Raw genomic sequence first — 17,132 nt, forward strand, 5'->3', positions numbered from 1 at the left:
CAAATCAAGCCTTGGTAAAGTTAAGAAAATTGACATCATATCAAGGATCTTTTAAGACCACAACGCTATGAAACTACATATCAATTATAGGAAAAAAGCTGTAAAAACGGGGCTTCCCTAGTGGCACAGTGGTTGAGAATCCGCCTGCCAATGAAGGGGACACAGGTTCAAGCACTGATCGGGGAAAACCCCACATGCTGTGGCACAACCCCACATGCTGTGGCACAACTAAGCCCGTGCACCACTACTGAGCCTACGCTCTAGAGCCCGTGAGCCACAACTACTGAAGCCTGCACACCTAGAACCCATGCTCTGCAACAAGAGAAGCCACCACAATGAGAAGCCCACGCACCGCAACAAAGAGTAGCCCCCGCCCACCACAACTAGAGAAAAGCCCGCATGCAGCAACGAAGACCCAATGCAGCCAGAAATAAATAACTTAATTAATTAAAAAAAAAACTGTAAAAAATACAAACACATGGAGGCTAAAAAATACGCTACTAAATAACCAAGAGATCACTGAAGAAATCAAAGACGAAATCAAAAAATACCTAGAAACAAATGGCAATGAAAACACGACAACTCAAAACCTATGAGATGCAGCAAAAGCAGTTCTAAGAGGGAAGTTTATAGCAATACAGTCCTACCTCAAGAAACAAGAATAATCTCAAATAAACAACCTAACCTTACACTTAAAGCAATTAGAGAAGGAAAAACAAAAAAAACCCAAAAGTAGCAGAAGGAAAGAAATCATAAAGATCAGATCAGAAATAAATGAAAAAGAAATGAAGGAAACAATAGCAAAGATCAATAAAAATAAAAGCTCTTTCTTTGAGAAGATAAACAGAATTAATAAACCATTAGCCGGACTCATCAGGGAAAAAAGGGAGAAGACTCAAATCAACAGAATTAGAAATGAGAAAGAAGTAACAACTGACACTGCAGAAATACAAAGGATCATGAAAGATTACTATAAGCAACTCTATGCCAATAAAATGGACAACCTGGAAGAAATGGACAAATTCTTAGAAAAGCACAACCTTCTGAGACTGAACCAGGAAGAAATAGAAAATATGAACAGACCAATCAAAAGCACTGAAATTGAAACTGTGATGGAAAATCTTCCAACAAACAAAAGCCCAGGACAAGATGGCTTCACAGGCGAATTTTATCAAACATTTAGAGAAGAGATAACACCTATCCTTCTCAAACTCTTCCAAAATATAGCAGAGGCAGGAACACTCCCAAACTCATTCTACAAGGCCACCATCACCCTGATACCAAAACCAGACAAATGTGTCAGAAAAAAAGAAAACTACAGGCCAATATCACTGATGAACATAGCTGCAAAAATCCTCAACAAAATACTAGGAAACAGAATCCAACAGAACATTAAAAGGATCATACACCATGATCAAGTGGGGTTTATCCCAGGAATGCAAGGATTCTTCAATATACAGAAATCAATCAATATGATACACCATATTAACAAATTGAAGGAGAAAAACCATATGATCATCTCAATAGATGCAGAAAAAGCTTTTGACAAAATTCAACACTCATGTATGATAAAAACCCTCCAGAAAGTAGGCATAGAGGGAACTTACCTCAACATTATAAAGGCCATATATGACAAACCCACAGCCAACATCGTTCTCAATGGTGAAAAACGGAAACCATTTCCACTAAGATCAGGGACAAGACAAGGTTGCCCACTCTCACCACTATTATTCAACACAGTTTTGGAAGTTTTAGCCACAGCAATCAGAGAAGAAAAAGAAATAAAAGGAATCCAAATCAGAAAAGAAGAAGTAACGCTGTCACTGTTTGCAGATGACATACTATACATAGAGAATCCTAAAGATGCTACCAGAAAACTACTAGAGCTAATCAATGAATCTGGTAAAGTAGCAGGATACAAAATTAATGCACAGAAATCTCTTGTATTCCTATACACGAATGATAAAAAATCTGAAAGAGAATTAAGGAAACACTCTCATTTACCATTGCAACAAAAAGAATAAAATACCTAGGAATAAACCTACCTAAGGAGACAAAAGACCTGTATGCAGAAAACTGTAAGACACTGATGAAAGAAATTAAAGATGATATTAAAGAAATGGAGAGATATACCATGTTCTTGGATTGGAAGAATCAACATTGTGAAACTGACTCTACTACCCAAAGCAATCTACAGATTCAGTGCAATCCCTATCAAACTACCAATGGCGTTTTTCACAGAACTAGAGCAAAAAACTTTTAAATTTGCATAGAAACACAAAAGACCCCGAATAGCCAAAGCAATCTTGAGAAGGAAAAACAGAGCTGGAGGAATCAGGCTCCCTGACTTCAGACTATACTACAAAGCTACAGTAATCAAGACAGTATGGTACTGGCACAAAAGCAGAAATATAGATCAATGGAACAGGATAGAAAGCCCAGAGATAAACCCACGCACATATGGTCACCTTATCTTTGATAAAGGAGGCAAGAATATACAATGGGGAAAAGACAGCCTCTTGAATAAGTGGTGCTGGGAAAACTGGACAGCTACATGTAAAAGAATGAAATTAGAACATTCCCTGACACCATACACAAAAATAAACTCAAAATGGATTAAAGACCTAAATGTAAGGCCAGACACTATAAAACTCTTAGAGGAAAACGTAGGCAGAATACTCTATGACATAAATCACAGCAAAATCCTTTTTGACCCATCTCCTAGAGGAGTGGAAATAAAAACAAAAATAAACAAATGGGACCTAATGAAACTTAAAAGCTTTTGCACAGCAAAGGAAACCATAAACAAGACGAAAATACAACCCTCAGAATGGGAGAAAATATTTGCAAATGAAGCAACTGACAAAGGATTAATCTCCAAAATATACAAGCAGCTCAATATCAAAAAAGCAAGCAACCCAATCCAAAAATGGGCAGAAGACCTAAACAGACATTTCTCTAAAGAAAATATACAGATTGCCAACAAATGCATGAAAGGATGCTCAACATGACTAATCATTAGGGAAATGTAAATCAAAGCTACAATGAGGTATCACCTCACACCAGTCGGAATGGCCAGCATCAAAAAATCTACAAACAATAAATGTTGGCGAGGGTGTGGAGAAAGGGGAACCTTCTTGCACTGTTGGTGGGAATGTAAATTGATACAGCCACTATGGAGAACAGTATGGAGGTTCCTTAAAAAACTAAAAATAGAACTACCATACGACCCAGCAATCCCACTACTGGGCATATACCCTGAGAAAACCATAATTCAAAAAGAGTCATGTACCAAAATGTTCATTGCAGCTCTGTTTACAATAGCCAGGACATGGAAGCAACCTAAGTGTCCATCAACAGATGAATGGATAAAGAAGATGTGGCACATATATACAATGGAATATTACTCAGCCATAAAAAGGAACGCAACTGAGTTATTTGTAGTGAGGTGGATGGACCTAGAGACTGTCATACAGAGTGAAGTAAGTCAGAAAGAGAAAAACAAATACTGTATGCTAACACATATATATGGAATCTAAAAAAAAAAGAAAATGGTCAGAAGAACCTAGGCGCAAGATGCAGACCTACTGGAGAATGGACTTGAGGATATGGGGAGGGGGAAGGGTAAGCTGGGACAAAGTGAGAGAGTGGCATGGACATATATACACTACCAAACGTAAAATAGATAGCTAGTGGGAAGCAGCCGCATAGCACAGAGAGATCAGCTCAGTGCTTTGTGACCACCTAGAGGGGTGGGATAGGGAGGGTGGGAGGGAGGGAGATGCAAGAGGGAAGAGATATGGAGACATATGTATATGTATAACTGATTCACTTTGTTATAAAGCAGAAACTGACACACCATTTTAAAGCAATTATACTCCAATAAAGATGTTAAAATATATACACACATATATGTATTTATATGTATTGTAAATATATATATTTACATGTATATATTTGATTAATACAATTTATTTTTTAGAGAGATTTAGGTTCACAGCAAAACTGAGCAGAAAGTACAGCGTTCTCATACCCCCATCTCCATACACACACAACCTCCCTACTATCAACATCCCTCACTAGAGCGCTACATTTGTTACAATCATTGAGCCTTCATTGACACATCATTATTGCTCAAAGTCCATGGTTTACATTAAGGCTTACTCTTGATATTGTACATTCTCTGGGTTTGGACAAATGTAGAATGACATATATCCACCATTGTAGCATCATATAGACAGTTTCACTTTCCCTCAAACCCTCTGTGCTCTGCCTACTCATTTTTCTCTCCCCACAAACCCCTGGCAACTACTAATATTTTTACTGTCTACACAGTTTTACGTTTTCCAGAATGTCATATAGTTGGAATCATATACTATGTAGTCTTTTCAGATTGGTTTCTTTCACTTAGCAGTATGCATTTGTGTTTCCTCCATGTGTTTTCATGGCTTGATAGCTTAATTCTTTTTATTGCTGAGTAATATTCCATTGTCTGGATATGCCACAATTTATCCATTCACCTACTAAAGGACATATTGGTTGCTTCCAAGTTCTGGCATTATGAATAAAGCTGCTATAAACATTCGTGTATAGATTTTTGTGTGGATATGAGTTTTCAGTTCATTTGGGTAGATAACCAAGAAAAGTGATTGCTAGATTGTCTGGTAAGAATATGTTCAGTTTTGTAAGAAACTGCCAAACTGTCTTCTAAAGTGCCTGTACTACTTTACATTCCTACCAGCAATGTATGAGAGTTTCTGATGTTCCACATCCTTGTCAGCATTTGGTGTTGTCAGTGTTCTGGACTTTGGCCATTCTAATAGGTGTGTAGTAGTATTTCATTGTTGTTTTAATTGCAATTCCCTAATGACATATGATGTTGAATATCTTTTCATATGATTACTTGCCATCTGTATATCTTCTTCTTTTCTTATTCTCTTGACATTGTCTATCACAGAACAGAAGTTCTTAATTTTAATGAAGTCGAGCTTATCAGTTGTTTCTTTGGAATATGTATTTTTCAAAACTCTCCAGAGGATTCTGATGATTTCCTAGGGTGGTGTCCACTGGCCTCCAGACTCCCTCCACTCAGTAAAGGAGCTACATCAAAATAGACCAGGGAGGATTTGTTTGTGGAGCATTATTGAAAAATTGAGTCTGAAGAAGCCTGCTATTTAAATATTTTTGGCTCCATAAGTTCTAGGGAAAGCTTTTTCTTTGAAAGTATAAATATATATGATTCTATTTTCAGCCTCATTTTCAGTTCTGATAATTGTTAAGTAGTAAGTATCTTTAAGTATTCTCTCCAGGCAATGACTTTCTTTCTGGCCTTTGATAAGAACCTAAAGAATGCCATTCCTCCACAGAGGGCACTAGATGGCAGTAGCTAACATTGCAAATAGGATCCCCTGGTTAAATCGTTTGCACTTGCCCTGAGAAGCACTGCAGAAAAAAGTGTTGGAAAATTGGCATCTCCAAACAAACCAGTCAAATGAAATTGCCTCAGAATTCTGGGTTCATATCAATGTTTCTTTTCCCTGCCTGGGAAGCAAGATGCCTCACTTCATCATCTTCAGAGAGAATACAATGGGAGAAATTACTGGAGAATTGGTAGAATGATGCCTGTTTTTATTTCATGATATAAAAAATGATTTTTTGTCTAAAGATTTCTGGATTATTTGGCTTCTCAAACAAAACAAATGGTCAGGATAATCAGTTGGAGTGTCAGCTAGGAGATTCAGGAAAGGAGATTAAATCAAGCATAAGGCACAGAGCCTGGTGACAACCACTAATCTGAGATGGTTGCTTCTGTTTACTAGCAGGAAGAGAAAGGTGGGTAGGAGTAATTCGAAGAACTGTAAAGTTTGTTTGGTATCATGACTTAAGAATGTGTCTTTTAAGTTTCTGGGAAGAAGGTAAAGGTGTCCAAGACAGATTGGAGCAAGAAACCATAAGGCCAAGGAAGAATTTCCGGTCAAGGCATTGCAGTGAGTTCACATTTCAATAACATTCTTTGATTCAAATATCCAGCAATGAAAAATGAAACATAAACCAAAAAAGATGTGGTCAGGCTTTAATACAAGAAAAATATCTCTCTGGATCAGAAAATGGAACAGAAAACTTGGGGGAAGCTGATTCATAAGGCATTTAGGGCTCCTGATGGCTGTGAGTTATTTCTGTAGGCTAAAGGAGACCTCAAAAATGCTCCATATAAGAAGGGAAAGTAGAGCCACGCTCACAGGGGCCTGAGTTTAAACTCAGGGGCTGAGTTGTTCTCACCTCTTTCCCCAGTCCAAGAGCTGCATCAAAACGTAAGCTGAAGATTTGTTTTACAGGCATTATCAAAAAGTTGAATAAGAAGCTAAGACTTTATACTTTATAACAATAAACTTAAAAGCTTAGGTAAATGGATAATTTTCTGGGAAATATAAGCTAACATAATTGGATCGGGAAGAAATAAGATACCTATAAGATATTTAAATCAACTAAGAACCATTCTTTTACTAATTAAGTAAGCAGGAAAATTTCTCTTTCCCCAAAATTCCAGGTGATCAAAGATGGTTTCACAGGTCTGTTTTATTAGATTTTTACGGAACAGATAAGAACTATGTTAAATCAAATGTTTTAGAGAACAGAAAAGAGGGAAAGGTAATCAACTCCTCTTATAAAACTAGTATGACCTCGAGAAAAAAAACTGGAAAAAGACAGCATAGGGAAATTATAGAACAACTCCACTTATGAAAGTATCAGTAGATACAAAAATCCTAAGCATATAAAATTCAGCAGTGTATTTATATATGTATCTCATGACCAAGTAGGATTTATATCAGGAATGCAAGCATGGTTCACATCATAAAATCTATTAGTGTGATATATTAGGTCAACTGGTTAAAAAGAAAATCCATAAGATCATTTTAATAGCTTATTTACTAGATGGAGGAAAAACATCAATAAAATTTAACACTCAGTCCTGGGAAAAACTCTTAGCCTACTAGGAATAAGAGAAATGAGAGAAATGTCCATAATTTAGTAAACAGCATTGTGCCAGATATCTTCCATTTGTTTCTCCAGATCCACTTATCACATTTCTCTACCCTGTTCTCTGCCTATAATGAGTAAGCAGTTTCTCCTGCCTTCTGGCTTCCCATTGGGTTCAACCGCTAAAGAATCCTGGTAGGAAATCTGAGAGAAGAAAGAGAATGAGGTCAGGATATTTCTTCTTCTATCTCCCTCCCTGCAAGGCATGTTGGGTTGGCTGTGTCCCACTGTTCCTCTCAGAGCAGCTCCCTCTACCTCACTCTTCCCTTCCAGGTTCTAGAAGTCCCTTGGCCTAGATATAGCTACTTCTTACTGCCACTAGTGGTTATTGCAATACCCCCTCTGGTTCCCTTCATCCAAACCTCGGTACAATTACCTGTAAAGAAAACTTCCCTGAATTGTCTTAATTCGAATGTACCATCTGTTTCCTCTCGGGACTCTGACAAGCATCTATCAAAATCCTATTGCGAATGTATTTCGTTTTAGAACCAGTCCCGTTAATGTCACAGATAAGGCAAGGATGCCCATTATTACTGCTTGTGTTCAAAATTGCAAGGGAAGTTTTAGTCAATGCAAAAGTCAAGAAAACCACTATAAGGAACAATTGGGAAGAAAGAGAAGAAATTATTCCTGTTTATAGAAGATATTATCTACATAGAAAGTCAGGAAGAATCTATAGACAATTAGAATTACCAAGGTATTTCAATCAAGTTGTGGAATACAAAATTTAATACACAAAAATTATTAGCTTTCTTTTTTTTTTCTTTCTTTTTTCTTTTTGGCTGTGTTGGGTCTTCGTTGCTGCGCACAGGCTTTCTTCAGTTCCGGCAAGCAGGGGCTACTCTTCGTTGAGGTGTGCAGGCTTCTCATCGCGGTGGCTTCTCTTGTTGTGGAGCACAGGCTCTAGGCACACGGGCTTCAGTAGTTGTGGCATGTGGGTTCAGTAGTTATGGCTCACAGGCTCTAGAGCGCAGGCTCAGTAGTTGTGGTGCACGGGCTTAGTTGCTCTGCAGCACGTGGGATCTTCCCAGACCAGGGATCGAACCTGTGTCCCCTGCATTGGCAGGCAATTCTTAACCACTGCGCCACCAGGGAAGTCCCCACAAAAATTATTAGCTTTCTTATTCACCAATAATAATCATTTAGAAAATTAAATGGGAAAAATACCTCATTCATTGTAGGATGAAAAAACCAAATGAGATATTTTGATGGCCAGTTGTATGTGTCAACTTGGCTAGGCTACAGTGTCCAGTTATTCAAACACTAACCTAGGTGTTGCTGTGAAATTCTTTTGTAGATGTGATTAAAGCCAATAATCAGTTGACTTTAAGTAAGGAAGATTATTTTAGATAATCTGGGTGGGCATGATTCAATCAACTGAAAGGCCTTAAGAGCAAAGCTGAGGTTTTCCAGAAGAAGAGGAAATTCTTCTTGTGGACAGCAGCTTCACCTCATGCCCTACAGTTCCAGTCTGCCCTTCCTGACGGCCTGTCCTATGATTTCAAACTTGCCTTGCCAGTGCACCTCCACCGTCATGTAACCAATTCCTTGCAATGTCTCTTAATATGTCTCCTTCTATAGGTTCTGTTTCTCTGGTTGAACCCTGACTGATACAGGTATTGGGAAACAAACCTAGAAATATACCACACAAGGCCCCTGTGGAGAAATTATGAAACATTATTGAAAGATCTAAAAGAAAATGTGGCTAAATGGAGATTTACGTCATGTTCATGGTTTAAAAGACTCAGTATTGTAAACTTGGTTAATTTTCCCCAAATTAATCTATGAATGCATTCCAGTCAGAATACTGACAAGGTTTTTTTGTGGAACTTGACAAGAAGAGCCAAACTTTACATGGAAGAGCAAAGGACTGTAAATAGCAAAGACAATTCTGAAGAAGAATAAGGTGAAGGGACTTGCCAAACTAGATATTAAGACTTAGCTTAAAGGTACATAATTAGGACAGGATGGAATTCCTGTGGATACACAAGTAGGCCAGTGCAACAGAAGAGAGAGCTCAGAAACAGACTCATTAAGATCTGGATATTGGATACATGACAGAAGTAACATTTCAAATCAGTGGTCACAGTGGATGATTCCATAAAGAGTTCTGGGGCAATAGATTAATCAAATGGAAAAAATGTAAAATTAGATTCCAATTTCACACCTGCATACAAATGAACTTAAGATGGATTAGGACCTAAATGTGAAAACTTAAAGATTACAAATTTTAGAAATAAATAAGGATATCTTTATGAACTTGGGGAATTAAAAAATTTCCTTTACAAAATATGAGATACAAAACATAAAGATTAAGATTGAGAAATCTGACAACATTAAACTCTTTGTGTACACACACACACACATACACACAACAAAATGAAAAGGCAAACCATAGATTGAAGATACTTGCAACACATATAACTAACAAAGGACTACATCTAAAATATATAAAGAACTGTCACAGATCATAAAGAAAGAGATCATAGAAAATGGGCAAAGGATTAGAATAGGTAAGGAAAGAGAATAAGTTTGTGACAAATTGTCTAATACCTCAAAGAGTATAATGAAATCATTCAGGTCGGAATCACTCTCCTCATCCCTCACCAGCCGTCTTTACGCTCATCTTTCTCTTCTCTCCATTCATTCTTTCAACACTGATTAACACATACTTAGTGATCACCCTTTATGTGCCAGCTACTGTTCTAGACACTTGGATATTAGTGAAGATGACAGACAAAAATCCCTGCCCCTGTGAAGATTATATTCTAGCATTGAGGTGGAGTGTGGGAGGTGCACGTAGTAAAAAAAACACACAATGAACTTAACACATAAGCAAATTGCTTGGTGTGTTAGATGGAAATAAGCGCTCCAGAGAAAAGACAGTGAAGGGTCAAGGGAATCAGGAGTGCCAGAGTAAGGGCTACAGTTGTCAATAGGCTGTCATATAAGCCTTATAGGGAAAGTGAGCTTTAAGAAAATCTTTGGAGATGAGGGAGTCATCCAAGGAGATCACCTGAGGAAACTCTATACGTGGGGTGCAGTGGGAGTGGGGGACCATCTCCACCTTAGGCTGGACCTGAGATGGTTGGATGAGAAGGTGAATCACCCAGAAGGGACGGTGATGATCAACTCTTCAACATGGGGCAAGTACATTTGATTCAGAGTTCCCTGGCAGAGCTTCTCAGATCTTAGCCACTCTGAGTTGGAGAACCTTAGTTCATGACCTGCTGTTTACTTGAGTAGATGTTCAGGAAGTGGAGTATGCCAAATATGAAACTCAAATTATTTAGGATGCAATTAGATTTGGTTTAATAATTAAAAATACTTTTAGAATTTTCTTTGGCAGAGGTTAGGCTATTAATTAGCGTGTCATGGGAACCCAGCATTTATTATTCTCTCAAAAATCCATTTGTGGTAGAAAATGTGCTGAGCCTCATTTGTGAAGATAATTATAGTTTATATCTTTGGGAGTGTCTGCCAAGTTCCCAGTGATTTCCCTCTTCTCTGGGAGCTGCCTCTAGAATCTATGGGGAGTGGCAGTTCGTGGGGAGTGGCATTTGGTGGCGGGGGGGGGGGCTTCCCTGCCCACATTTCTACTGCATGAGCATATTCTCTGGTCATAGCTCATTGGAACAGAGCTAGAATCATGAGCAAAACTGAGCCAATAGCATCTTTTCTCCCAGGAATTTTGAATTAGACCCAAGAGGGCCAGACTAGTCTGTTTGGTTGGAATTATAAGATGCGAATTCAAGGTGGCCATATTTCACCAAGCGGTTTTGAGGACCAGAGAAAGTCGACCTGCAAGGAGAGATTAAAGCAAATGCACAGAGAGAGTTCTTCTGCCTTTCAGGTTCCAAGACATAGCTCTTCCCTGAAGTCTAGATGCCTCCCAGCTTTTGAGTTCCTTAAAACACTCCTATATCCTTATAATTTATCGCATTGGTTGCTTTGGCTAGTCCATTTGACTTCTAATACAGTGATGCTACAGGTCTGAAATAGCAGGGAGCTCACTTTGATTTTTTTTCCCACCAGGGATAATGGGTCTCATTCATTCATCTGTTCATTCATTCCTTTATTCATAAACTTTTGAGGGATACATATTAAGTGTTAGTGACTAAATATGTAACACTGAATGAGATGTTTTTATGCTCAAATAATTCATCTTGATTCTTCATTTTTAAGGTGGTTGGCTGGGATGTGGGGAATGCAGTCTTTGACTCTGAAATACCAAATTTCTCTTTTTGGGTTTGATTGACTTGAGAGAATCAAAGCCTGACTTTAGCTTATTTGGGGTTGATAGATATAAAAAAGTACTTTGTGAACTATAGGCTGGTACATGAATATTTTTCACTGGTTATAGTAATGTCTTCTATTTGAGTTATTCGGCTTAGAGTCTTCACAGGAATATATATTAAATGAGCTCCTTTGATTTAGGAATAAAACGTAAGTTTTTTAAATTGCCACTTTAGCTAGAGATATGCTCAAAATTTTAAAAATTATATATCAATTTGATAGAATTACACTTTATTTTCCAGTGACTAAGCAATATTTTGAGGTTTCTAATATTTCGGGAAAAGATACTTTTTCTGTGTGACCAAAAGATATAATCACTTCAAAAAATGATTGTGAGCTTCTGGAGAAGACAGGTAAATAAAAACCAACGTTAAAAGAAATAATCCCCAACAAATGAGCTCAAATACCCCTGGGGTTAGTCCAGACACCTGGGTGAGTTGTGTAGCAGGTGGGGTTTAGTTCCAATTCCCTTTTTCGAATGTCAGTGGTAGATCCTGCTCACAAGAGAGCCCCAAACCTTCCTTTTAGCTGATGCTTAGTTTTAAGGACCCACTCAGATCTCTTTCCCCTTCTAGGATGAGAGTTCTTAAAATTTATAGTTCTCTACAGGGAATTCATTAAATATTTGTTAAGGTGAATGTATTTAAAGCTCTTGCTTTGCTGCCTTGAAATCCAATGTCCTCAGTTTAGACAACTAGTTAACATTTAGAACAATGAAAAGTTAGGGATAGAAGGGCTGTTGAGATCATCTATGCCTATGGTTAAGAGCACAGGCTTTGGAGGCATGGTTGATATGTGGCCCCTGTTGTCCTTGGGCAAGTTACTTAATCTCTGAAGCACATGTATAAAACAAAGATAATACTTCCTTTCTCATAGAGGGGTATGAGGATTAAATGAATGATGTAGATCATTGTTGCTTAGAGTGTATCAGACTTGTAGTAGGTGGTAATTGAATAGTAGTAGTGGTTGTTACTGTTGTTATTTATTACAGTGATTTCCCTACAGTCATCCAACTAATAAGTGCAAGATTCAGGTCCTCTGTGCTCCATTATGTTTATGTCTTTAGTACTATACTTCCTTCTTTTGGTGGTGGTCTTAAAAGTGAAATCATTACAAAAGGAAATCCTAAAGAAATATGGTTTTTGCGTTGACAACATTCTCTTTAACAACACTGTCATTCTATTAGCTTAGTCATTGTCAATATCCCTCTTCTATGATTACAGTTAAAAAGGGATGTTACCATTAAATCCAATAAATTCCTTATGAAGCCTTTTAACTGCATCTTACTTGAAGTCTTCGGGGTGGATGCCTTTTAATAATACTTGTTTCTCCCTGTTCCAGTGGGATGTCAAAATACATGGCCCTCGGTCCTTGAAGGGTTGGAGAGAAACAAAAACAAACCATTAAAAACAATTTACTATTAAATTAGACTGGTCATTAGTTATTAGACTTTGTTAACACAATTTTGTATCTTCATTTCTATATGTCTAACCGATAGGTTGAATGTGGAAATGAAACACATAAAGCAGGGGCCCTACATAACTGCAAACGATAAAATATTAGCCTAGACACAGGACTTAATTTCTGCTTTCATCATTTCCTCCTCAGATTAATATTTAGAAGAAGAGCTGCACAATTAACAACGTATTGAGTGCAAGTGTTATTCAGACATAGAATTTAGCTTGGAAAATAGAAACTTATTGATTTGTCTTAATTTCATGAGATCTCCCTCAAATAAATAGGAAATCCGAAAACGTATAGCTTTAAGAAATGAAAATAAGTTCTCTTTTCAGATAAAATAGTTAAATAGATGGATAGGTATTAGACAGAGAGATGATAAAGAAATGGAGCTTGAGTGTGTAATAGGAGTATGCAACGTTTAGCTTTGACTGTTCCCAATTAAATAGTCCCCCCAACTAGGGAAATGAATTCCCACAAGTTGCTACTATAATACAACATATCAGTATTCTTTCCTGATAAAATAACCCAGGGCTACAGAGTTAAGCCTCATTAGGAAACAGAGAAGCTCAAGAGATCCATATGGATTTCATTTTTCAGTTTGATTATCCTGGGCCCTTGGGACTACTACCATGACCAATGCTACATGAATGATGTTCTTGCCCTTTCCTCTTAACAATCTGGAAGCATTCTGATTTCTAGATTGTTGTGTAGACTATCCTATAGTGCCATTTTGCATTTTAAATGGAAAAATCCATGGGTAATTATGTGTTTCTATCCTTAAGACATTTGAATGATCACCTTAAGAACTTCTCTATGTCCTTATTTTCTTTCAAGAGATGCCAGTATATTGAGCAAGACCAAAAACACGTTGGATTTAAAAATGTAAATATTTTCAGCAAAATTTTTTTCAGCAATGTGACTACTTATTTTTATGCCATGATTTGAGTAATATCACCCCGTTATTTAATTTGATACTGCTGAAATGGCATAGGCTGTGTTACTTTTACCCCTGATTTATAGGTGAAGAAAACTGAAGAAGTAACTTGCCCAAAGTCGTACTATTTGGTGGAGCTGGGGTTAGAATATGGGCCCCTTGAAAATAGTGTTCAGAATGCTTACCATCCATTGTTATTTATTTTTAATGAGGTTTTGCAATTTCAAAAATAAGAACATTTCCCAGTTGGGACTCTTAACACATTAGAATCAGCTTTTACCTGTCAGTTACCAAAATCTTAAAACTCTAGATGGAAGGTTTGGGTAAAAAAGGAATTATTCAATAAAACTAAGAGGAATATTCCTACTCGCATGCTTAAGAAGTTGAAAACATTAAAAAAAAAAGGCCATAATAGAACCAGTCAAAGGTTGTCAGTTCTGTAGAAAGTAGCCATGAAAATCATTCTAAGTAAGATCTACTAGGTGCTGAAAGGGAATATATGGCTTTATGGCCAATAATGGGAACTTATTTGTGTTAATAATCCAGAATGTGAAGAAAAGAAAAAACAACATGCATATATATGTGTGTGTGTATATATATATAATATATACATATATATATATGCATGTATCTCTTCCCAAGTTAGAACATCAGTTTAAGTATCATCTGTTTAAGTATCATCATGGTTGTCATAAAACATTCTATGTCTTGTAAAATATCCCAGGAGAATTTATAGCCACTTCTGGCTCAGAGCTTCCAATCATAATAGGAAAAATTCTCTTAGTTTTGCGTATGACCATGAAGAATAAGGGGCTGGGGAGAGGGTGCCCCATCCGCTCATCTGTACTGCAATAAATCAATTCAGTTTGGGGTGGTTTCCAAATTCACATCACAATGGATTCACTCCTAAAGTACTGCTTTCAAAACAACAAAGCCTGATGCAGGAAACAGTACTGAAGAGAATGATTTAAATTTAGAATCTAACTGAAACATATGATTGTCCTAATTATCACATCATTATCTATAGAATTTTAATTGCCTGGCAAAGCTAGGTATAAACATCCAAAGCACTATAAACCAAGCTGACACAAAATGATTTTTTCCTTCTCATGTGGAATGGTGAAAAGCCCTTAGTACACAGTTTACACACCTATTCTAATGTGCCCAGAATACTTACAACTGACAAACATTGTCTTCCTTTGAAGGATGTTCTCTTATATTTCAGTAATTTAGAAACTTTCAGAGATTATAGAGATAGACAGTCAGGTAAATCTATCAATAGCGCTCCTCGGCCCAAATCCACAAATCTCATGCTGGGTTTTACATTTACCTGCAGAATATCTTCCATACCAGGTCTCTCTTAGAGGTGGCAACTGCCCTTCCAAAGTTTTATTCCGTTCCTGCAGTCTTGCAAATGAATATGAACTCTTTTCTTCTGGATTCTCAGTGAATACAAAGTCCACAGGGCCGGCTGAGGGAGTCTCTTCCTCTTTGTTTTGCAAAGGTGCTACCTTGGTCACCCTTGGGTGAGCCTTAGAGTGGCTCAGGCCCATTTCACATTAAAGACACTCAGTGTAAAACCACGAGGTTAGTGGTTTGGGGCCTTTAATATAGCTTGTTTTAATCAAGGGATTTCCGAAGTTAACCCAGCTCTAAAGCAGTTGTTTCCTTCATAACATCTGTGTAGCTTTATTTCACTACACACTAACACTTTGGCCACTTCCTGGGAGGCTGGTTTCCATGGAGACTGCCCTTCAACTCCTACTTTGCCATTTCAGACCCAAAGAATCCAGTTAAACATTGACTTGGTTATGCTACTTTCTGAAAGACTCAGTGGTAGGAAGAGAAAACACTATTGATCATTAAACAAATCTCTAACACCAGGAAGGCCATTAACAGAGATGGAGAGCAGGGGTTCAGAGGTCTTAAATGTGACCCTTTCATTGGTCTTAAATTGGACCCTTTCATTGTGTGTACCTTTAAACATCATCTGTAAGAATTACCAACTGAGAAGAGCTAAGTCACCTTTGGAAATGACAGGAACTAATCATCTAGGGCTTTGTTAATCTTTAATCTTAATTGAAGATTTATCTTCCAAATAGGAAAGGAAACAGCAGAGTAGCTAAAATAATTTTTCTTTCTTTTTTTTTTTTTAAACATCTTTATTGAAGTATAATTGCTTTACAATGGTGTGCTAGCTTCTGCTTTACAACAAAGTGAATCAGTTACACATATACATATGTTGCCATATCTCTTCCCTCTTGCATCTCCCTCCCTCCCACCATCCCTATCCCACCCCTCTAGGTGGTCACAAAGCACTGAGCTGAGCTCCCTGTGCTATGCGGCTGCTTCCCACTAGTTATCTATTTTACATTTGGTAGTGTATATATGTCCATGACACTCTCTCACCCTGTCACATCTCACCCCTCCCCTCCCCATATCCTCAAGTCCATTCTCTAGTAGGTCTGTGTCTTTATTCCCATCTTGCCACTAGGTTCTTCATGACCTCTTTTTTTTTTTTTTTTCCCTTAGTTCCATATATATGTGTTAGCATACTGTATTTGTTTTTCTCTTTCTGACTTACTTCACTCTGTATGACAGACTCTAACTCCATCCACCTCATTACAAACACCTCCCATTTCATTTCTTTTTATGGCTGAGTAATATTCCATTGTATATATGTGCCACATCTTCTTTATCCATTCATCCGATGATGGACACCTAGGTTGCTTCCAGGTCCTGGCTATTGTAAAACAGAGCTGCAATGAATATTTTGGTACATGACTCTTTCTGAATTATGGTTTTCTCAGGGTATATGCCCAGTAGTGGGATTGCTGGGTCATATGGTAGTTCTATTTTTAGTTTGTTAAGGAACCTCCATACTGTTCTCCATAGTGGCTGTATCAATTTACATTCCCACCAACAGTGCAAGAGTGTTCCCTTTTCTCCACACCCTCTCCAGCATTTATTGTTTCTAGATTTTTTGATGATGGCCATTCTGACCGGTGTGAGATGATACCTCATTGTAGTTTTGATTTGCATTTCTCTAATGATTAATGATGTTGAGCATTCTTTCATGTGTCTGTTGGCAATCTGTATCTCTTCTTTGGAGAAATGTCTATTTAGGTCTTCTGCCCATTTTTGGATTGGGTTGTTTGTTTTTTTTGTTATTGAGCTGCATGAGCTGCTTGTAAATCTTGGAGATTAATCCTTTGTCCGTTGCTTCATTTGCAAATATTTTCTCCCACTCTGAGGTTGTCTTTTGGTCTTGTTTATGGTTTCCTTTGCTGTGCAAAAGCTTTTAAGTTTCATTAGGTCCCATTTGTTTATTTGGTGTTTTATTTCCATTTCTCTAGGACCTGGGTCAAAAAGGATCTTGCTGTGACTTATGTCATACAGTGTC

The 17,132-nt window shown here is 37.5% G+C and overlaps 1 protein-coding gene across 6 annotated transcripts in view; it reads right to left on the reverse strand.

Moving 5' to 3' along the window:
* The window catches only part of CCDC198 (coiled-coil domain containing 198), a 32,327-nt gene extending 16,887 nt beyond the window's left edge, over window positions 1–15,440 (reverse strand). For 3 of the 6 annotated variants that reach the window (XM_061180874.1, XM_061180871.1, XM_061180872.1), the window contains exons 1-2: window positions 15,060–15,440; window positions 12,622–12,704 (exon numbers count right to left, since the gene is read on the reverse strand). In XM_061180874.1, coding sequence (XP_061036857.1) covers window positions 12,622–12,704; window positions 15,060–15,282 — 306 coding nt within the window. In that variant the 5' untranslated portion in view covers window positions 15,283–15,440. Of the gene's footprint in view, window positions 1–12,574; window positions 12,705–15,059 lie in introns of those variants that run through there. The other 3 variants (XM_061180875.1, XM_061180877.1, XM_061180876.1) reach the window with 3 other exon arrangements.
* Window positions 15,441–17,132: the final 1,692 nt, after the last annotated feature.

The sequence above is a fragment of the Eubalaena glacialis genome, chromosome 2 (genome assembly GCF_028564815.1).
Source record: "Eubalaena glacialis isolate mEubGla1 chromosome 2, mEubGla1.1.hap2.+ XY, whole genome shotgun sequence".
NCBI classification, from domain to species: domain Eukaryota; kingdom Metazoa; phylum Chordata; class Mammalia; order Artiodactyla; family Balaenidae; genus Eubalaena; species Eubalaena glacialis.